The sequence below is a fragment of the Lagenorhynchus albirostris genome, chromosome 1, assembly GCF_949774975.1.
Source record: "Lagenorhynchus albirostris chromosome 1, mLagAlb1.1, whole genome shotgun sequence".
NCBI classification, from domain to species: Eukaryota; Metazoa; Chordata; class Mammalia; order Artiodactyla; family Delphinidae; genus Lagenorhynchus; species Lagenorhynchus albirostris.
The window spans coordinates 389003-411740 of record NC_083095.1 but is presented as its reverse complement, the minus strand read 5'-3'; the positions used below and the strand labels follow the sequence as shown (position 1 = coordinate 411740).

Below are 22738 nucleotides of genomic sequence, written 5' to 3'. Positions count from 1 at the left end.
GGGTCCTGGCGTCCCCCCGGTCCTCCTTTCTCGCACCCAGCTCGGCTGTTTTGGGCTGAATTGTGTCCCCAAATTCCAGCTTTGAAGCCCGGACTCCCAGGACCTCAGAATGTAACTGTATTTGGAGATGGGGTCTGTAAAGATGTGGTGATGTAAACTGGGGTCTCTAGGGTGGGTCCTAATCCAGTCTGCCTGGCGTCCTTAAAAGAGGAGGACATTAGGACAGAGACACGCACAGAGGGACGACCACGTGAGGACACGGAGAAGACGGCGTCTACGTGGCACGGAGCCAGGCCTCGGGAGAAGCCAGCCCTGCACCTCCAGGATCTGGGATTCCAGCCTCCAGGGTGTCAGACAGTGACGTCTGTGGTCAAAGGCCCCCTGTGGTGTCTGTTACAGCCGCCTGTGCAGACACACCCAACACGTGCGGCTTCCCCATGGCTCCCCCAGGCCCCTGGCTCGCCCCTGCACCCACAGGCCAGGTGGGAACCCCAGGCTTGGGTGGTGGCATGGGGGAGACTGGCTGTGGATTTCCCGAGGGTAGGCGGCGTGTCAACCTAGGGAGACTTCTCAGCGAGCTAGGCGACTGTAAAGAACGCTTTATTGTCGTAACAAAATGAAGACACAGCGAAGAGCATCGACGGGCCCCACGTTCAGAAGGAGAAAGGCCTCCCGAGCTGCGATCACGGGGCCCTTCTCTCCAGTCTGGGAGCAGCTCCACCACACGCGCATGCTGACTGCGCTTTTCCGCAGAGACCGGAGAGCTGGTACCGGGCCCTGAGGCGGGGGCCCGGGGTCCGAGGCTGGCCCTACGCGGGTCGCGTCTCTCACCCCCACCCCGGTGCAGGCGGAGCTCCTGCTGTACGTGCCTCAGGCCTTTGGCTGCAGGATGGGCTGGCCGCGCCTTCTGCCCTCTTTTCCGGGAGCCCCTCCAGCTCAGCCCGCGGGGCACCAGGTCAACAGCGTGCTCCCCGGGAGGCCGGTCTGGCTGGACCTCACCGCCTCCCGCGCTGGGGCTCCTGCAGCGGCCTCGGGCCCGGGCCTTGCTCTGAGCAGCGTCCTCGGTGGAGGTGACCTGAGGGACCGTTAGCGGCACCTGCAGAAGCTCTCCTGCTGGGAGAGGCGGGCGGCCCCCCTCCAGCATCTGGCACAGGCCCTCCTCCCGGGGACCCTGCGACTGGAGCTCGGCCGGGACAAGATGCAGGGGCCAGGCCCAGATGCCGGCCTCCTCCTCCTGCTCGAGGGGGACCCCCACGCCGACCCGGGTGTTCCCGGTGGTCCCTGGGGTCCCGGAGGTGTCCTGCGGGGACATCAGCTCAGGTTGGGCATCACCTGCGGTCCCCTCGGGTCTGTGAGTGGGGTGGGGGGCAGGTTGTGGTGGCCACGAGGCCAGAGGCCGGGGGTGCAGGTGAGGGTGCTCGTGAGCTCAGAGGCTGGCGAGGTCAGCGGGCGGAGGAGAGGCCTGGCGCAGGCTGAGCGGCACAGGGGGATAGACGTGGTCCTATAGGTCAGGGGCAGCCCAGGACGCAGCCCGTAGCAAGCGCTAGGCACCCTGTCCGACCATGTTCCTGTAGTCGGGGACAATCGTCTGCTTCAGCTCCACCACCGACGAGAAGATCCACTTCACCTGAGGGGCAGCGGGAGTGAGCGCAGGCTGGAAATCACCCAGGCCGCCCCCCAGGGCCTGTCCCCATTCCCCGGGCCGACGGACAGCGAGGAGTTCCGGGGGGACAGGAGGCCATGATGGGGACAGTGTGGGAGAGTGAGGGACAGGGAGGGACAGTGAGGGACAGTAGGGGACAGTGATGGACAGTGAGGGACAGTGAGGGAGAGTGAGGGCCCGTGAGGGAGAGTGAGGGCCTGTTAGGGACAGTGAGGGACAGTGAGGGGACAGTGAAGAACAGTGAGGGACAGTGAGGGGACAGTGAGGGACAGTGCGGGACAGTGCGGGACAGTGAGGGGACAGTGAGGGCCCATTAGGGACAGTGAGGGACAGTGAGGGACTGTGAGGGGACAGTGAGGGACAGTGAGGGACAGTGCGGGACAGTGCGGGACAGTGAGGGACCGTGAAGGACAGTGTGGGCCCGTGAGGGACAGTGAGGGGACAGTGAGGGCCCATTAGGGACAGTGAGGGACTGTGAGGGGACAGTGAGGGACAGTGAGGGACAGTGCAGGACAGTGAGGGACCGTGAAGGACCGTGAAGGACAGTGAGGGCCCGTGAGGGGCAGTGAAGGACAGTGAGGGACTGTGAGGGGACAGTGTGGGACAGTGAGGGACAGTGAGGGACAGTGAGGGACTGTGAGGGGACAGTGAGGGACAGTGAGGGACAGTGAGGGCCCGTGAGGGACAGTGAGGGACAGTGAGGGCCCTTGAGGGACAGTGAGGGACAGTGAGGGCCCTTGAGGGACAGTGAGGGACAGTGAGGGACCGTGAGGGACAGTGGGGACAGTGAGGGACTGTGAGGGACAGTGAGGGACCGTGAGGGACAGTGAGGGACAGTGAGGGGACAGTGAGGGATAGTGAAGGACAGTGAGGGTCTGTGAGGGGACAGTGAGGGACAGTGAGGGGACAGTGAGGGATAGTGAAGGACAGTGAGGGTCTGTGAGGGGACAGTGAGGGACAGTGAGGGGACAGTGAGGGATAGTGAAGGACAGTGAGGGATCGTGAGGGACCGTGAGGGACAGTGAAGGACAGTGAGGGGACTTGAGGGATAGTGAGGGACAGTGAGGGGCCATGAGGGACAGTGAGGGACAGTGAGGGACAGTCAGGGAAGGTGAAGAGTCTGTGAGGGGACAGTGAGGGGACTTGAGGGACAGTGAGGGACAGTGTGGGACAGTGAGGGACAGTGAGGGACAATGAGGGCCCGTGAGGGGCAGTGAGACACCGTGAGGGACTATGAGGGGACAGTGAGGGACAGTGAGGGACAGTGAGTGACAGTGAGGGCCCGTGAGGGACAGTGAGGGACAGTGAGGGACTGTGAGGGACTGTGAGGGGACAGTGAGGGACAGTGAGGGCCCGTGACGGACAGTGAGGGACAGTGAGGGACAGTGAGAGGCAGTGAGGGCCCATGACGGACAGTGAGGGCCCGTGAGGGACAGTGAGGGATAGTGAGGGACTGTGAGGGGACAGTGAGGGCCCGTGAGGGACAGTGAGGGATAGTGAGGGACTGTGAGGGGACAGTGAGGGCCCGTGAGGGACAGTGAGGGACAGTGAGGGACTGTGAGGGGACAGTGAGGGACCGTGAGGGACAGTGAGGGGCAGTGAGGGGCCATGAGGGACAGTGAGGGACAGTGAGGGACTGTGAGGGGACAGTGAGGGGACTTGAGGGACAGTGAGGGGCCGGGGGCCAGGAGGAGACACAGTGGGGGCAGCGAGGGCGCCGCGGGGCCGGCCCGCCCACCTTGAAGAGCGTCACGGTGGCGCTGTAGCACACGCTGAGCAGGAAGAGGGTGATGAAGATGGAGATGGTCGTCCACAGCCCGTCCAGCTCCCCGTCTTGGGCATCAGCACAGGTCTCCTCCTCTAGCAGCAGCTCTGCACAGGGAGGGTGGGGTCAGTGCTGTGCCTGCCCCCGGGGGCAGGGCTGGGCTCATGGGGCCTCGCAGCGCGGCTCCCAGTGTGGCGCGGTGGTGGCGGGATGCCCCGGTGGGCCGGGCCAGAGGCACCTGAGGACAGCCGCTGAGCACCGGCCCCAGCCCCCCATTCCTCCAGCCTGGGCCCCCGTCTCGGCCTGGCCAGTGGGTCCTGCTCCCTCCCCTGTGCTGTGCGCTGAGCTGGGGCGCTTGCGGGGAGGGTGCCCGGACCCCCCGCAGGACAGTGGCTCAGGCCCCGGCCGCCTCTCCCGCTGGGGGCCAGACCCGGAGGGCGGGAGTGTCAGCAGAGCGCGTGGGCTGTGGGCCCTGGCCCAGGGAAGGGGCAGCACAGTGCTGGTCTCTGTCCCGTGGGCGTTGGAGGGTGGGGACCAGCCTGGGGTCTACGGTGAGGGCTCATGAGACCCAGCTCTGTGGTCGGGTGTGCGTCTGTGCGGCTGCCCTGTGGGAGGGCCCGTGTGCAAGGCCCGCGTGTGTGCACGCATGTGGGTGTTGTGGTGGGTGCACTGCACACGTGTGTACGCGGGCAGGTGAGTGCATGTGGATGAAGGCGGTGGTGTGCCGGCTGGTGTGGCTCAGTGGGGGCTTGTTTTCAATGGCTCTGGGCTCAGTGTCCACGGGCGCGTATGGAGGGTCCCTCCCTGGGCACTCAGGGCTGCTTGCCTCTGCCCCTTGTGGGCACAGGGATGAGTGTCCCCACGAGTGCACAGGCCTGGCCCTGGCAGGGACAAGCAGGGCAGAGCCACCTGGCCTGAGGGGCGGGGGTCCTGATCTCCCGTGCCTGACAGTGCAGCAGGGCCGTCCCCCGACCCCGGGCTGTGTGTGGCCCCCGTGAGGGCAGAGAGCCGGCACGCGGACTCTGGAGCCGGGGACAGGAATGTGGGGACGAGGACGGCCAGTGTCCCACAGCTTGGGCTGGAGCAGGGGCGGGAAGAAGTGGGCACTCATTCTCCTGAGGGTCCCTGGTGGGCTTCTCCCATTCCGGGCACACACTCCAGCCCCAGCAGCTGCAGGGTGGAGGGCGGCCGGAGCAGCTGTCCCCTCCTGGAGGGGCCCTCCCCGGCCTCGGGCAGCCCCCAAGTGGCCTGCGCAGGCCCGCACACTTGGGTCCGGCCCTGAGGGGGTCAGCTCTCCCGCACTGGTGGTGACAAACTGTGACCCAGAGCCGGGCCCCCCTGCCCCACGCAGGCCCGCGTGCCCCAGGGCTCTGCTCGGAAAGAACCATGACAGCGTTGCGGGTCCCAGGGCGGCGCTGGGCGCTTTATTCATGGCGCCCGGGAGGCATGTACACAGGGCTGGGGCTCAGGCGTCCTCGCTGGACCCTGAGAGCCCAAGGGGAGGGAGGGCTCGCTGGGGCAACAACGCCGTGGGGCTCATTTACCCGAAGACTGGGTGATGGACTTCTGCGTGTTGTGATTGCGTAGGGCCTCGTGCAACACTACACACGTGTAGGTGTCTCCCCGCTGCCAGCTCTTCTTGTCCACCCTGAGCTTGCTGTACAGGAAGAAGGACCCGTCGGCCTCCAGCTGGGGTGGGGTCGTGCCATAGTTGCCCTCTGGCTCCGGCTGCCCGTTTCTCTGCCACTCCACGTCGATGTCGCTCGGGTAGAAGTCGGTGACCATGCAGGTTATGCTGACGCTGACCGAGCTCTTGGCCAGCTCTTCCTGTGCTGGGCCCAGTACGTACACCTGCGGCTCCCGGGGCTGCCCTGTGGGGAGAGGTATGGCTGTTAGCACGATGGTCACTGCTCTTGGCCCCCAGGGACCCTCCTGCGCCCGTCCACCTGACCCACCTTTGGCCTTGGAGATGGTCCTCACGATGGGGGCCGGGAGGCCTTTGTTGTTGACCTTGCACTTGAACTCCTTTCCCTTCAGCCAGTCCTGGTGCTGGATGGGCAGGGCGCTGACCACACGGTAGGTGCTGTTGAACTGCTGCTCCCTTGGCTTCGTCTTGGCCGTGCGCACCTCTACATCGTCCACATACCAGGAGAACTGGACATCAGTGTCCTCCTTGCTCACATCCACCACCATGCAGGAGACTTCCGGTTTTCGGGACATTGTGAGGATGTCCCTGGGTTTCGGGGGGAAGATGAAGACGGACGGTCCTCCTGGGAGCTGACAGGCTGGTCGGGGAGACATGGTGGGGGGTCAGCCTCTGGGTGGACCTCCTCTTGGGCACCCATCCATCCCGCCCCCCCAGTGCCATGGCTGGTCAAGGTCCACCTCCAAGGGGTGGAGGGTGAGGCCGGCTGACTTACGTGGACATTTGGGACACCTGGAACAGGGGTTTGGGCCGTTGATTTCTGCAGAGAACAGACTGGAGGTTACCGGGGTTGGGGACGGCCTGGGGCTGGGCTTAGGGCAGGGGCAGGTTTTGGCAGGTGAGACCTGTGCCCACTCTGTGGCCCCAGGGGCTGGGGGAGGCGTCCAGCCTGTGCCCACCCTGGACCTGGTGGAAACGCCCAGAGGACCCCCTCCCTGAGCCTGGGAGGCCTTCAGGTGAGGGAGAGAGACAGGCCTCCCGTGACACCCTGGGTGGGATTCACCATCCCTGGTGTGCGGTCCGTTCAGGTGGGAGGGCTGACCCCGGGCCTGTCTCGTAGTGGACACCCTCCCTGCGGCCCGTCCTCTCACCAATGCGCTTGTCCACCTTGGTGCTGCTGGCCGGGTGGGCTACGTTGCAGGTGAAGGTCTTGCCGGACGAGGTGCTGGCAGGCACGGTCACAGTGCTGCTGAGAGAGTACAGCCCCGAGGACCCTCGGACGGATGGGAAGGTGTGCACGCTGCTGGGTAGGATGCCCGAGTTCCAGGTCACGGTCACTGGCTCAGGGATGTAGCGCGAGACCAGGCAGCCCACGACCACTGTGGCACTAGGTGTGTCCCCACAGCTGGGAGACAGAGCGTAGACTTCCGGGGCCGTGGCGGAAGCTGTGAGAGAGGAGGCCGTGTGACTGCCAGGGCCTCACCCCTGCGAGGGTCCAGGCAGGGCATCAGGTGTCCAGGCCTGGGGCACCGTTGAGCTCAGAGACTATGTGCTTCCAGAGAGTCTGAAGAGATGCGGCCTGGCATGGTCTCTGCCACTGCGGTTCTCTGCCTTCGCAGCTGTGGGTCCTGGACTCAGCAGCCCAGTCAGGGCTGGGTGACCACCTGGATTAAAGTCCCAGGAGCCCCAGTCCTCCTGTGGGTGTCTGGCCTGATCAGGCCCTCGGTCTGAGCCCTGACCAGTGGCTACTGCTCCCTGAGCCCACTACCCTGCTCTGCTCCTGTCCCCTTGTCCTGGCCTGCTCTCTGCCTGTGTGTTCTGGATCACTCTGCCCATTGGCATCCCCGGGAGCCTTGCACTGCCCCTCGCCATTTTCTCCTGCAGGGTGCTAGCACGCCAAGCAGCATTCCCTGGCTGGACCTGTCCCCTCTGCACCTGGTCTGATCAGCCCAGACCTGCAGCCCCTTCGGAGCCCTGAAGGGCCCTTCCTACGCCCTCAGCCAGGTCCACTGCCCTGCCAACCCCACCTCACTTTGGCACGTCGTACCCTCCTGTCTCAAGCCCCGACAGGCGCCTGGAAAACTGGGGACCTTGGGCCCATGAATTGCAGCCCATCAGGTCCCCGCAGTCATGCCCCTGCCCCTTCAGCCTCAGAGACCTTCCCTCCCATGGTCCTCTCTCCACCCGGCCTTGCCGTCCGCCTGGCCCCTCCCACCAGACCAAAGCACCTTTAGCTCAGGCCCTCGTCCCCTGACCCCAGGGCTCGTGGGCAGCCCCTGCCCTTGCAGCCCCCTGCTGCCCTGCACAACCCCGCCTGCTCCCCTGAGTTCTTGGGGTAGCCCCCTGCGCCCGGCCTTACCAGCCCCCTGAGCTCCAGCGGAAAGGCTGCTCTCCTTTCTCAGGGCACTCAGGTTCCCCTCATCTAGATGCTCCCTCACCTGCCTCCACCCCTCATCCTGGCCCCTCAGCTGAGCCCGGGCTTCCTGTCCATCGAGTGTCTAGCCTCTGCCCATCTGAGCTCCGGTTCACCGTCTCAGGCCTGAGTCGTCCCTGCCCTTGTGTCCCTTCTCTCCTGCCCTGGGCCCTCCGCACACCCCAGGGGGGCCCCCAGCCCGCTCTCCTGTAGGACTCCCTGCTCTGCCCCCACTGCCAGCTGCCCTGCGTCCTGCCCTGCCAGTGCCCTAGGCTCAGGTCTCTGGGCTCAGCTCAGGGATGCTGTACCCTCATGTCATCTGCTCAGCTGGCGTCGGACTGCCTACTGTCCCTGGAGCGCTGGGCCCACAGCACCAACGGTCCCTGCACCCTATGACACTTGCCTACTCACCTGCTCACCCCAGTACCCGGTCTGCTGAGGTCCTGGGCAGGTCCCTGTCCTCCCAAACCCCTGCTCACCTGCACAAGCTCTGCTGCTCCCCCAAAAGTCCCGGGACAGCCCCCCACACTCCCAACTCTGTGCTCACCTGCACAGTGCCACCTGCTCCCTCTAAGCTCCCAGGCAGCACCCTGCCATCACAGCCCTCTGCTCACCTGCCCAAGCTCTACCTGCTCCCCAAAGCTCCCAGGGCAGTCCCATCCCCTCCCAGGCTCCTGTTCACCTGCACAAGGCGTACCTGCTACCCCAAAGCTCCTGGGGCAGCCCCTTACCCTTCCACCCACCATGCTCAGCTGCAGAAACTCTACCTGCTCCCTCATGCTCTCGGGCAGCCCACTGCCCTCCCAGACCCAGGCTCACCTGCATTAGCGTTACCTGCTCCGCCAAGGCTCCTGGGAAGCCCCCTACACTCCCAGCCCCGTGTTCACCTGCACAAGCTCTACCTGCTCCCCAGAACCCCGGAGGCAGCCCCTGGCGCCCTGCCCTCCAGCCCCAAGCTCACCTACACTAGCTCTACCTGGTTCCCCAAAGCTCCCAGGCAGCCCCCTGTGCTCCAAGGCCCAGGCTCACCTGCACAAGCTCCACCTGCTCCCCCAACGTTCCCAGGGAGCCCCCAGCTCTCCCAGCCCCAGGCTCACCTGCACAAGCTCTACCTGCTCCCCCAAAGCTCCCGGGCAGCCCCCTGTCCTCCCAGTCCCAGGTTCACCTACACTAGCTCTACCTGCTCCCCCAACGTTCCCAGGGAGCCCCCAGCCCTCCCAGCCCCAGGCTCACCTGCACAAGCTCTATCTGCTCCCCCAAAACTCCCTGGCAGCCCCCTGCCCTTCCAGCTCCAGGCTCACCTGCACAAGCTCTACCTGCTCCCCAGAACCCCTGAGGCAGCCCCTGGCGCCCTGCCCTCCAGCCCCAGGCTCACCTACACTAGCTCTACCTGGTTCCCCAAAGCTCCCAGGCAGCCCCCTGCCCTCCCAGCCCCAGGTCACCTACACTAGCTCTACCTGCTCCCCCAAAGCTCCCGGGCAGCCCCCTGCCCTCCCTGCCCCCTGCTCACCAGCACAAGCTCTACCTGCTCCCCCAAAGCTCCCAGGCAGCCCCCTGCCCTCCCAGCCCCAGGTCACCTACAGTAGCTCTACCTGCTCCCCCAAAGCTCCCGGGCAGCCCCCTGCCCTCCCTGCCCCCTGCTCACCAGCACAAGCTCTACCTGCTCCCCCAAAGCTCCCAGGCAGCCCCCTGCCCTCCCAGCCCCAGGTCACCTACACTAGCTCTACCTGCTCCCCCAAAGCTCCCGGGCAGCCCCCTGCCCTCCCAGCCCCAGGTCACCTACACTAGCTCTACCTGCTTCCCAGAACCCCTGAGGCAGCCCCTGGCGCCCTGCCCTCCAGCCCCAGGCTCACCTACACTAGCTCTACCTGCTCCCCCAAAGCTCCCGGGCAGCCCCCTGCCCTCCCAGTCCCAGGTCACTTACACAAGCTCTACCTGCTCCCCCAAAGCTCCCAGGCAGCCCCCTGCCCTCCCAGCCCCAGGCTCACCTGCACAAGCTCTACCTGCTCCCCCAAAACTCCCGGGCAGCCCCCTGTCCTCCCTGCCCCAGGTCACCTACACTAGCTCTACCTGCTCCCCCAAAGCTCCCGGGCAGCCCCCTGCCCTCCCTGCCCCCTGCTCACCAGCACAAGCTCTACCTGCTGCCCCAAAGCTCCCGGGCAGCCCCCTGCCCCCCCAGCCCCCTGCTCACCTGCTGCCTCCCTGCCACTTGTCCCTGGAGCTCTGGCTCAGCACCCCTGCCCCTCTGGCCCATCCCCGAGCCCTCACCCTAGTGCAGCTTCCCTCCTGCCTCCTTTCGTTCCCAGGGCTGAGCTCTGTTCCCTGGAGACGCTAGGTGCCCACCCTGTGTCCGACCCCTCTCCCCTGGCAGAGCCCCTGTCGCACCGTGGGCCCCTCCCAGAGGAGCTCCTGGCCTTCCGAGCTTCACCCTCTTTCTCCCACCACCCCGGCATCCTGCTCTGGTCGTTTCTCCCTCCAGTTGCCGGGTCACCTGCCCTCTGCCTCCCCGCTCCCGGCCCCCAGCCCCTGCTCCCGGCCCTCAGGCCCTGGCTCCCCCCGCCCCCTGTGTAGCCTGTGCAGCTGCGTGCTCAGCCCCTCCCCTGTGCGGACAGCTCGGGGCACACAGGAGCCCAGGCCAGCCCTGCCTGCTGTGCTCCGGCGCTCCCGCTGTCCTGGGTCCCGGCCCCAGCCCTCAGCCCCCCATGGGGGGCTCTCCTGCCCCTGTGCTAGCCAGCGTCCTCCCTCTGTCCTCGCTCAGACCCACCTGTCCATCCTGGCCTCGTCCTCAGCCCCAGCCCAGCCCTATGCCTGCAGCGCGTCTGGCCGAGCGAAGCCCTGAGGCTCCCGGCCCCCAGCCCATCACGGTCCTCGAAGGCCAAGCGGCCCCACCGAGCTCTGCCGCCCCTGTGTTTCCAGCCCTGTTGGTGTGGACACGCCCCTGCCTGGGCTCCCTAGTCCCTGCCCTGGGCAGCACGTGAGCCCTGGGCAGCCCGCCTTCCCCGTGCCCGCTGGGCTGCTCCCGCCGCTCTGTGGGTCCCCGAGGCCAGTCTTCCCTCCGTGGCTCCATTCCACTGCCTGCCCTGGTCCTCTCAGACCCCACTCACCAAGGCTTGGGTTGCTGGCCGCGCTCCCCTGCAGCCCAGGGCTCCACGCCCCCTCCCTGCTCTGGCCCCAGGCACATGTGGCTCTTCAGGGCTGTGCTCTGTGTCTGCAGCCCTGCTTCCTAGGGCTGGTAACCAGTTCCTGGAAGTGTGAACTCCTTGCCCACAACCCTGCAAATATTAAGAAGTGGATTGAAACCGTGTGGCACGACTTGCTTCCTGAAGTTCCCTTTTCTTCTGGGTGGTTTCTGTCTCAGAGGGCCTGGGGGAGTCCAGATGCAGCCGGGGTGTCTCTTGTGGGTGTGTGGGGTGTGGTGGACCCAGGGGACAGGGTGCGCACCCCAGCTGTCGTGGCTTTCCACCTTCTGCAGGGATTGTGCTTGGTTTGCCCACCGCAGCCCTTGCTTGAGCCCTCTGGGTGTCCCTACCCTGGTGGGCACCTCTCCTGACCCTGGAGAGTGTGTGGTTGGGCGCAGCCTGCAGCCCAGTCCCTGCCTCGTCCTGCCTACCTGCCGGGGTGACCTCCCTTCCAGACCTCTGTCTTCCACCTCTTCCCTCCTCCTCTCCGTGGCTCCATCCGTGGCCTTGATATCTGACCAAAGGCCAGTGTAACGTGCACGGTCAGCGGGCAGTTGTTATTCCGGCCACAGCTGTTCCCCGGGGGACAGAGTTCACGATGGTCACTGGGGCCCGAAAATGGCCCTCTAGGTGAGAGAGAGCGTGCAGCCTGTCCACTGCTGTGTGTAGGCTGAGACTGGTCGTCCCATCTTTGGGGGACACTGACCCTCATACCCTGAGGGCGCCCCCTGGGCTGTCCCGTACCTTCAGCATTAGTCTGGGATTGGGGATCCCGAGAGACACTGTAGCCCCCAACCCGGAAGTGCCATGGGTGGAGGTCTTGTTCTCGGAGAGACAGCAGTGAGCGGTCCTGAGGCGGGAACTTAGTTCCCTGCCCAGGAATCGAACCCGGGTATCCTGGATGAAAGCCAGGAATCCTAGCTGCTAGACCACCAGGGGCCGGAGGCTAGAAGGTAAGTTGCCCTGTCTCTTGCCCTGTTTGAAAGCAAGAATGTTTTAAGGAGGCAAAAACTAAAAAGCAGGTATAAAGTTTCTTATTAGAAGCACAGCACAACATGTGGGCTAGAGAAGTAGCTTATTGAAGACAGGAGGAGGCAGAAATACTCACCTGGAGAGAGAGGGTGTGGGCGTCCTCCCTGATGAGAAGTGAAGGGGTGCTCGGCTCGTCTGTACAGCGCGGCTCTCCCGGATCTCTGTCTTCCTCTGGCCCATTACCTCGCCTCTTTACCCACATCTGACCTGCCCTAGGGCCCTCCTGACAAGTCTATATCTTTTTGACAAGAAAGATTCCAACGCGGGCTTCCCTGGTGGCGCAGTGGTTGAGAGTCCGCCTGCCGATGCAGGGGACACGGGTTCGTGCCCCGGTCTGGGAAGATCCCACATTCCGCGGAGCGGCTGGACACGTGAGTCATGGCCACTGAGCCTGCGCGTCCGGAGCCTGTGCTCCGCGACGGGAGAGGCCACAGCAGTGAGAGGCCCGCGTACCGCAAAAAAAAAAAAAGATTCCAACGCAAAGGCTAGCGGGAAGTTTGACAACACGTTATGGGCTGGCACGCCCTCCCTGTTTGACCCCCGAGGAGGCTCCCTGCGCACGTGCAGTCGGGGAGCTTTCCCTGACCTCAGGAGCGATGGACGTGGTCGTCTTATCTCTTTACTCCAGCAGGGCTCAGCTCCTGCCCCTGACTTTGTCCTTGGAGTGTCAGGGAAAACAGAGCTCCAGCTTCCTCTGTTGGCACGCTCCAGCGGCTCAGCCCAGGGGCCCATCTGTCTCTTACCCCAAATCTCCCCTGAGAGACGTGAACCACGTGATATTTTATTGGGAAGATGAAGGGTGAACGTCTGTCTTCTGCAGCTTCTTCAGGCTGGCATGGGGCTCGCAGATGCTACCTAGTTGGGGGTCATGGAGCTCTTGCTCCATTCTTTTTCTTTTTTTTTGCAGGGAAGCCCAGAGCTCCGTTTTGTTAAGGGGCCCGGGGTGACTTCTGTTGTTATTTTGGCAGGACCTGTTCTGAGGAGTGGCTGGAATCTTTGCATTATTGTCATCTTGTCTAGAAGACTGCTGTGTTCTAGAGAGAACAAACTAAACAAGTTGGTTAAAAGAAGGCAGGGGTCAAAGATCAGCAAAAGAATTATTGTAACCAGGGGCCCAAGTAGGAGTAAGAACCAGGTTATGTTTCATAGCAGTTTTTGCTGGTGGTCCAGGCAGTGTCAGCGCTTGGGTTACCCTGTCCAAAGGAATGGAGCATTTGGCATGGTTATATACGTTTTTATAAAAGTTTTTTTTTTTCTGATGTGGACTATTTTTAAAGTCTGTATTGAATTTCTTAAAATACTGCTTCTGTTTTGGTCTTTTGGCCACAACGTCTTTTTTATTAGCCCATTGTGATTGATGTAGGTGTAACAGACCCAGTTAGAAGTAGTTGGGCAACCTGAATGTTAATAGACAAAATCGATCTCCTTTCTTTTCAGGAAAATAAGTCTGAAAACCAGTCTGGACCTGGCATTTCGAAGATACTTGTAGCCAGGTGGCCACTTATCTGGTTTTATCTAAGTGGGTTTTAAAGCTTAGTGTGGTATTAACACATAATTTGTCATCATACATGTTTTTTCATCTTGTTACCATCTGATCTAAAGCAATTTCATTGTCTAAAATGTAGCAGGTACGAGAGGAGACCTTGCAGACGTAAGGTTGCAGTTACCAGCTGCCAGCTGGTGTTGTCTTGAGAATAGCTGATGGCCTCACATCTGACACAGCTCATAAAACTTAAGTTCTCAGCAATACACGGACTGTCTGAAATCACACCCATAGTGTCACCTAGTATTACCTTGGATGTCTGAACCACAGTTCTTCCATCTCGACCTTTAATTGTAGTTTTTTCCTTAACAGCCCAAACAATTGTCACCATTAATGACTTTAGTGTTTTTCTAGTATGAGAAGATGCAAGAATTTTGTTCTTAAAAATCCTTACCTGGGAACATCTATCTGAAGGCCCGTTCCGTCAGTTTCTCCCAGAGCACAGAGTGCCTCTTTCCTGAGCTCCACCTTGAACTACATGCAGGGGCTGTTGACGGTTGGCAGCCGTAATGGCTCATGATTTAATCCTGGCAGAGGCAGGCAACAAGCGCCAGTCTCCAGCTGGCAGGGTCCCTTCATGGTCATGAATCTGACCAAGGTTTGGGGGGCATTTCATGACCATTTCGTCCTACAGCGCTAGGAATGCTCATTCCCAGTTCTGGCAAAGATTTATTTGACAGGCCACTCAATGTGCTGTCACTGGAGTAGGCCTTATTAACAGTAGCCCAAAGTCTCTGGACCACCTGTCTCCCTAGTCTCTTATGGTCCAGGAAACTCTTCCCTCTTTGTGTTTCTTCCCATACCTAGAGTTACACCATTACAATCATTGACCTCATATGGGACTCTATATTATCATCTTATCAGAGGCTCAGTCACACATTTGGTAATGTAAGAAAGAATGATTTTGTAAAACAGGCAATAAAAATAAAATAGCTAGCAGTACTTATTAGTAAGGTCATAAGTAAGAAGGTAGGTCAAGGGCTCTCATTAGGTGCAGCCCAGTATATCCCCAGGTTGCCTCACTTAGTCTGTTTTTTCTAGTATTACTAGGCTGGTTCCTTTAAACTTAAATGACCATAGCCTGGTGTTAATCTCCTGTTTGTAGATAGTGGAGATCTTTATCCAAAGACTGATTACAGAAGTTAAGCTTCAGAAACAAACTTAGAGTGTCCTCTTAATAATTTAATTAAATCTTGTAGCAATATAACATAACATCAAGGGACCATCTGGGAAGCGGGTTTTAGTAAACACCTTAGTTAACAAATCTAGAATTTAATATTTAGTGAAACATAATCCTCTTTTTCTTCCCCCCCTAAAGTACCCTCATCTCCACTAAACACAGCCAACTCAAGACTAATTTGTTTTTAAAATAAGTCTGGCCCATTGACCACATAGGCTCCTCCATACTGACTCTGGTGTAATTCCTCAGAAGGAGTCCAGACTAAATTCACAAAAGGCTCCTCAAGGCCAAGGAAGCCATGCCAATGTCCTGCCGTCACATTTTGCCTGGTGGATCTCTCTCTTCTAGAGGTCCCCAAATATTTGGAGATTCCTGTACATGTCAGGAGACAGTCTTTCTTTAATTTACCTGACAAGTCTGCTCATAACCAAGTGTCTGCAATTTCTGGAGGGACAAGGCAGAGAGAAAAGAAAAACGTTTTCATTTTCCCCACAGGTGTAAATCACCTAATTGCTGTAAACCATAAGTAGCTTGAGGAGAAGGGCTTCTCTATATCTGAAAAACAAAGATTAGAAGCCAGTAAGATGTCAGACAAAAGTCATAAAAATTATAATCCTAGTTAGCAGTTCGTTGGATCCCATGTAATTAGTTTTGGTTTTGTTTGAGTCCAGTTTTTCCATTAGTTTTATTGACCTTGCCTGATGGTTGAGGGTGATAGTGACAGTGATAATTTTAAGAAATTTGTAAGGTTTTTAGTTAAGGCTTGTATGATTTGTCCAGTGAAGTGGGTGCCTTGATCACCGGAGATTATAGAAAGTGTACCCCCAGTGGAAAACACATTTTCTAACCATTTCCTTTTTCATTGTGAGGGCATCAGCCTTGCAGCCAGCGAAGGCTTTAACCCATCAAATAAAAAATGAGGCTTGCCAGGGAGCCGGGAAAAGCCAAGCAGCCAGCCATCTTGGATTCCCCATAGCCCTGACTGTTTAACTTACAGTTACTGTTGACCCATTTCAATTTCTCTGATTTTGGAGTAGACCACTGCCATGCTACAAGGACATCAGGATGGCAGAAGTCTGACAATGAGGGGTTAATCTTTTTGTAGAAGTGGAATGAACTTTGTCTGCACGTGCCATAATCTTTACAGATTCTGTTATTATTACCTTTTATTTGACAATGTTTCTCCTGTAATTGAATCTGTCAAATAATCCCAGTTAGTTCAATACATATTTTTGGAGATGCTCCAGGGGCCCTCTGAAGCACCTCAAAGTTAGCTGGAGGTCAGAAGAACTTTAATTAGAATTTGACTCTTGGGAAGTTTGTTAAAAATATCAAAAAGTTTTAAAACACTTAGTCAAATAGAATCATAGGTCATTGTGAAATAATTCTTATTTACTCAACCAAAGTGACAAAAGATTTTAAAAGCAAATATAAATCACTTAAAGTCAAATAAATTCATACAATCTGTCACCAAAGGCAGCTTTCCAAGGAAACTTTGTTCTCTTAACAGAGAGAGAAAACCAAATTCCAGTCTTCATATCTTCTATCACTGACAACATATATTCTACTTGCTTCACACACCGAAATGTTTCCCTTATCCTTTTTTTTTTGAATATTTATTTATTTGTTTATTTGGTTGTGTGGGGTCTTGGTTGCAGCAGGCAGGCTCCTTAGTTGTGGCATTTGAACTCTTAGTTGTGACATGCATGTGGGATCTAGCTCCCTGACCAGGGATCGAACCCAGGCCCCTTGCATTGGGAGCGCAGAGTCTCATCCGCCATGCCACCAGGGAAGTCCCTCCCTTATCCTTTTAGTAGCTTTAATGATGTATTATAATTTTTAACCCCTAAAAACCTTAATCTCTAGTGAAAACCAAGACGAAAGCAATTGTGAACTGTTTGTCATGTTGGCATTTTCTGATTAGCGACCTTAAGAACGTATTCCATAACCTCTAAAAACATGCACTTTCACAAAGCACAATTTCTTTTCTCAGTGTGGTACAAGGCATGTGTCTAATAAAGCGAAACATCTTTAGTTCCCCTCTTGTAAGAAGACAAAAGGTAAATTTAGATTTGTTCAGCAATCAATATTCCAGTATTTTATCTTAAACATGATTTAGACCTTTAATGAGTTCTTCTCATTTGACCTGATTTAGCAAAGCTCTAAAGTTTCAAGTTGCCAAAAATCTGGAAAAACCGAAACATAATTATTTCCAAAGTGTACAAACGTTGTAAGAGATTCAACACTGAATATTTCCCAGGTCATGTGAACCTGAAATTTATTTAGCTTAGTACCTCTTCTATTTAGAATTGCTTGATTTGTAAGTGCTTACTTTTAAAAAGCCAAGTAGGGCTTCCCTGGTGGCGCAGTGGTTGGGAGTCCGCCTGCCGATGTAGGGGACACGGGTTTGTGCCCCGGTCCGGGAAGATACCACATGTTGCGGAGTGGCTGGGCCTGTGAGCCATGGCCACTGAGCCTGTGCTCCGCAACGGGAGAGGCCACAGCAGTGAGGGTCCGTGTACCGCAAAAAAAAAAAAAAAAAAAAAAAAAAAGCCAAGTAAATAGAGCTCATTTACAAATTAACCTCTGCGATATTGTCCAAAGACAAAGACACTTAACTGAGGCATAAATACATCCAGACAGAGATCTCATAGTTTCCACTTGAGGTTTAAATGCCTCTTTGTCTCTCTCTTTCTTTTTCTTGGCTTGAAGTTCTACTAATTAATCCAAGGCCGAAGTCTCAGGCAAAGTGGGCTACGTCTGTATTTCAAGGACAGCATAAGAGTTAATTTCAAGTTTTCCCCTAGGCATATTTTTGTTCTCTCAGGGTCAGAATTCTGAAAAAAAGTGTTTTAACAAGCTAGCTTTCTCTAACTGCACATGCAAAAAGAACCAGTTTTGTAATTTCAAATGAATTTTACCTTAACCAACTTTCTCCGGAGTCTAAAGAATATTGTGTCCATCCAGTGTCAAAAAAATCGTCTTTCTTTTTCTGTAGTCATAGTTTCATAGCTAAAATATAGACCAAATATTGCTCAAATTGGCCCTAATAACAGGGGCAGGCTGGCTGATACACTGTCCCATCAGGGGTTGTCCCTCTGGGGAGGTGGGGGGTCTTAGTTTGACCGAAGAATCTGGAGGGAATTTGCATGAGTGGGAGAAGCTTGGTTTCCCCCCTGAGAGCTGGGTGCAGGGTGGTGGTGGTTAAAAGAGGATCATTTAGAATGTCAGGAGAGTTGTTTTTTTTTTGATTTCTCAGGCGTTCGATTATAGGAGCCACATTGAGCAGGGTTATGATAAAGGGCCATAAAGGCCTGAACATAGGGAACCTCAGTACATTTTGCCATCCTGTGGCAAAAAGATCTAACTGTAAGAGACACATTTTAGGCCATTTTCCCAACCCCCAACTTATATAAAGGCCAGGCAGTGTTACAGCAGAACCTAAGCTTCCCCTTTCTCAGCCCATCTGGCTTAGAAAGGGGATCCTCCCATGTTGAATAGCCTGCAACCGAGAACAGTGCTCCTAGAAATGAAGTCCAGCATCCTGGAAACATTAGTAGGAGGCGCCGGAAGGGGACTCAGAGTGTCTGGATTTCCTTTGACCTCAGTGCTAATGGGATGTGAAGTGTCCTCTACTCCCCCACTGATTTCTGTTCTGTTTTTTTTTTTTTAAATAGACCTTTACTGGAGTATAATTACTTCACAACACTGTGTTAGTTTCTGTCGCACAACAAAGTGAATCAGCCATATGCATACACACGTCCCCGTATCCCCTCCCTCTTAAGCCTCCCTCCCACCCTCCCTATCCCACCCCTCTAGGTCATCGCAGAGCACCGAGTTCATCTCCGTGTGCTATGCTTCTGCTTCCCACCAGCTAACTGTTTTACACTCGGTAGTGTATATATGTTGATGCTACTCTCACTTCGCCCCAGCTTCGCCCTCCCACCCCATGTCATCAAGTCCATTCTCTACATCTACCTCTTTATTCATGCCCTGAAACTGTGTCCATCTTCCCCATTTTTTTTTTAGATTCTCTATATATGTGTTAGCATATGGTATTTGCTTTTCTCTTTCTGACTTACTTCACTCTGTATGACAGACTCTAGGTCCATCCACCTCACTATAAATACCTCAATTTCGTTTCTTTTTATGGCTGAGTAATATCCCATTGTATATATGTGCAACTTCTTTATCCATTCAGCTGTCGATGGACGTTTAGGTTGTCCTGTGTCCTGGCTATTGTAAATAGTGCTGCAATGAACATTGTGGTACATGACTCTTTTGAATTATGGGTTTCTCAGGGTATATGCTCAGTAGTGGGATTGCTGGGTCATATGGCAGTTCTATTTTTAGTTTTTTAAGGAACCTCCATACTGTTTTCCACAGTGGTTGTATCAATGTACATTCCCACCAACAGTGCAGGAGGGTTCCCTTTTCTCCACACCCTCTGCAGCATTTATTGTTTCTAGATTTTTTTGATAATGGCCAGTCTGATTGGCATCAGGTGACACCTCATTGTAGTTTTGATTTGCATTTCTCGAATAATTAGTGATGTTGAGCATCTTTTCATGTGCCTTTTGGCCATCTGTATGTCTTCCTTGGTGAAATGTCTATTTAGGTCTTCTGCCCATTTTTTAACTGGATTGTTTGATTTTTTGATATTGAGCTCCATGAGCTGTTTGTATATTTTGGAGATTAATCCTTTTTTGTTTCATTTGCAAATATTTTTTCCCATTCTGAGTGTTGTCTTGTCTTGTTTATGGTTTCCTTTGCTGTGCAAAAGCTTTTAAGCTTCATTAGGTCCCATGTGTTTATTTTTGTTTTTATTTCCATTACTCTAGGAGGTGGGTCAAAAAAGATCTTGCTGTGATTTATGTCAAAGGGTGTTTTTCCTATGTTTTCCTCTAAGAGTTTTATAGTGTCTGGTCTTACATTTAGGTCTTTAATCCATTTTGAGTTTATGTTTGTGTACGGTATTAGGGAGTGTTCTAATTTCATTCTTTTGCATGTACCTGTCCAGTTTTCCAGCCCCACTTAGTGAAGAGGCTGCCTTTTCTCCACTGTATATGCTTGCCTCCTTTGTTGTAAATTAGGTGCCCATATGTGCATGGGTTTATATCTGGACATTCTGTCCTGTGCCATTGATCTATATTTCTGTTTTTGTGTCAGCACCATACTTGTCTTGATTACTGTAGCTTTGTGGTATAGTTTGAAGTTGGGGAGCCTGATTCCTCCAACTCCGGTTTTCCTTCTCAAGATTGCTTTGGCTATTCGGGGTCTTTTGTGTTTCCATAAAAACTGTAAAATTTTTTGTTCTAATTCTGTGAAGAACGCCATTGGTAGTTTGATATGGATTGCATTGAATCTGTAGATTGCTTTGAGTAGTACAGTCATTTTCACAATGTTGATTGTTCCGATCCAAGAATGTGGTATATTTCTCCATCTGTTTATGTCACCTTTGATTTATTTCATCAGTGTTTTATAGTTTTCCAAGTACAAGTCTTTCGTCTCTTAGGCAGGCTTATTCCTAGGTATTTTATTCTTTTTGTTGCAATGGTAAATGGGAGTGTTTCCTTAATTTCTCTTTCTGACTTCTCATTGTTGGTGTATAGGAATGCCAGAGATTTCTGTGCATTAATTTTGTTTCCTGCTACTTTAACAAATTCATTGATTAGTTCTAGTAGTTTTCTGGTGGCATCTTTAGGATTCTCTATGTATAGTATCATGTCATCTGCAAATAGTGACAGTTTTACTTCTTTTTTTCCAATTTGTATTCCTTTTATTTCTTTTTCTTCTCTGATTGCTGTGGCTAGGACTTCTAAAACTATGTTGGATAAGAGTGGTGAGAGTGGACATCCTTGTCTTTTTCCTGATATTAGAGGAAATGCTTTCAGGTTTTCACCATTGAGATTGGTGTTTGCTGTGGGTTTGTCATATATGGCCTTTATTATGTTGAGGTAGGTTCCCTCTATGCACATTTTCTTGAGAGTTTTTATCATAAATTGGTGTTGAATTTTGTCAAAAGCTTTTTTTGCATCTAATGAGATGATCATGTGGTTTTTATTCCTTAATTTGTTAATATGGTGTATCACATTGATCGATTTGCGTACATTGAAGAATCCTTGCATTCCTGGAATAAACCCCACTTGATCATGGTGTATGATCCTTTTAATGTGCTGTTGGATTCTGTTTGCTAGTATTTTGTTGAGGATTTTTGCATCTATGTTCATCAGTGATATTGGCCTGTAGTTTTCTTTCTTTGTGACATCCTTCTCTGGTTTTGGTATCAGGGTGATGGTGGCCTCATAGAATGAATTTGGGAGTGTTTCTCCCTCTGCAATTTTTTGGAAGAGTTTGAGAAGGATGGCTGTTAGCTCTTCTCTAAATGTTGATAGAATTCGCCTGTGAAGCCATCTGGTCCTGGACTTTTTTTTGTTGGAAGATTTTTTTTGTTGCTGTTGGAAGATTTTTAATTACAGTTTCAATTTCATTACTTGTGATAGGTCTGTTTATATTTTCTAATTCTTTCTGGCTCAGTCTTGGAAAATTGTAACTTTCCAAGAATTTGTCCATTTCTTCGAGGTGGTCCATTTTATTGGCATATAGTTGTTTGTAGTAGTCTCTTATAATCCTTTGTACTTCTGCAGTGTCAGTTGTGATTTCTCCTTTTTCATTTCTAATTTTATTGATTTGCATCCTCTCCCTTTTTTTCTTGATGAATCTGGCTAAGGGTTTATCAATTTTGTTTATCTTCTCAAAGAACCAGCTTTTAGTTTTATTGACCTTTGCTATTGTCTTCTTCATTTCTGCTCTGATCTTTATGATTTCTTTCCTTCTACTGACTTTGGGTTTTCTTTGTTCTTCTTTCTCTAGTTGTTTTAAGTGCAGGGTTAGATTGTTTATTTGAGATTTTTCTTGTTTCTTGAGGTGAGATTGTATTGCTATAAACCTCCCTCTTAGAACTGCTTTTGCTGCGTCCCATAGGTTTTGGGTCATCTTCTTTTCATTGTCATTTGTTTCTATGTGTTTTAAAACTTTCTTCTTTGAGTTCTTCAGCAATCTCTTGGTTATTTAGTAGTGCACTGTTTAGCTTCCATGTATTTATGGGGTTTTTTTTTTTACAGTTTTTTTCTTGTAATTGATTTCCCATCTCATAGTGTTGTGGTCAGAAAAGATGCTTGATACAATTTCAATTTTCTTAAATGTTATGAGTCTTGATTTGTGACCCAAGATGTGATCTATCCTGGAGAATGTTCCGTGTGCACTTGAGAAGAAAGTGTATTCTGCCACTTTTGGGTGGAATGTTCTATAAATATGAAACAGATCGATCTGGTCTATTGTGTCAGTTAAAGCTTGTGTTTTCTTATTTATTTTCTGTTTGGATGATCTGTCCGTTGGTGTAAGTGGGGTGTTAAAGTCCCCTACTATTATCGTGTTACTGTCGATTTCTCCTTTCATGGTTGTTATTATTTGCTTTATGTATTGAGGTGCTCCTATACTGGGTGCATAAACACTTATAATCGTTATTTCTTCCTCTTGGATTGATCCTTTGATCATTATGTAGTGTCCCTCCTTATCTCTTTTAACAGTCTTTATTTTAAAGTCTATTTTATCTGATATGAGTATGCTACTCAGCTTTCTTTTGATTTGCATTTGCATGGAATTTTTTTCCATCCCTTCACTTCCAGTCTGTGTGTGTCCCTAGGTCTGAAGTGGGTCTCTTGTAGACAGCATATATAAGGGTCTTGTTTTTGTATCCATTCAGCCAGTCTGTGGCTTTTGGTTGGGGCATTTAATCCATTTACATTCAAGGTTATTATCAATATGTATGTTCCTATTACCATTTTCTTAATTGTGTTTTTTTTTTTGCGGTACGCAGGCCTCTCCCGTTGCAGAGCACAGGCTCTGGATGCGCAGGCCCAGCGGCCATGGCTCACGGGTGCAGCCGCTCTGCGGCATGTGGTATCCCCCCAGACCGGGGCACGAACTGTGTCCCCTGCATCGGCAGGTGGACTCTCAACCACTGCACCACCAGGGAAGCCCTTGGGTTTGTTTTTGTGCGTCTTTTTCTTCTCTTGTGTTTCCCGCTTAGAGAAGTTTCTTTAGCATTTGTTGTAAAGCTGGTTGGTGGTGCTGAATTCTCTTAACTTTTGCTTATCTGAAAAGCTTTTGACTTCTCCATTGAATCTGAATGAGATCCTTGCTGGGTAGAGTAATCTTGGTTGCAGGTTTTTCTCTTTCATCACTTTAAGTATATCCTGCTACTCTTTTCCGGCCTGCAGAGTTTCCACTGAAAAATCAATTGATAACTTTATGGG

The 22738-nt window shown here is 53.6% G+C and overlaps 1 protein-coding gene and 1 gene segment (V, D, J or C); both read right to left on the bottom strand.

The window, feature by feature from the left end:
- Window positions 1–370: 370 nt before the first annotated feature.
- On the bottom strand, window positions 371–3519 carry LOC132515581 (uncharacterized). Its single transcript, XM_060141981.1, has 2 exons — window positions 3402–3519; window positions 371–1627 (listed from the first exon to the last, which is right to left on the bottom strand). The coding sequence occupies exon 2, from the start codon at window positions 1310–1312 to the stop codon at window positions 371–373; it is 942 nt and encodes a 313-aa protein (XP_059997964.1). The 5' UTR covers window positions 1313–1627; window positions 3402–3519.
- A 1312-nt stretch (window positions 3520–4831) lies between these two features.
- Window positions 4832–22738, bottom strand: part of LOC132515482 (Ig gamma chain C region-like) — a 29717-nt gene continuing 11810 nt past the window's right edge. The window contains 6 exon segments of the C gene segment in view: window positions 4832–5299; window positions 5384–5713; window positions 5849–5893; window positions 6225–6518; window positions 10251–10404; window positions 11097–11179. Of these exon segments, the coding sequence occupies window positions 4965–5299; window positions 5384–5713; window positions 5849–5893; window positions 6225–6518; window positions 10251–10404; window positions 11097–11179 (1241 nt within the window).

What these genes read in the sequence shown, in the direction of transcription:
- LOC132515581 (XM_060141981.1), bottom strand. Translation starts at nt 1,312, where the DNA reads ATGTCCCCGCAGGACACCTCCGGGACCCCAGGGACCACCGGGAACACC.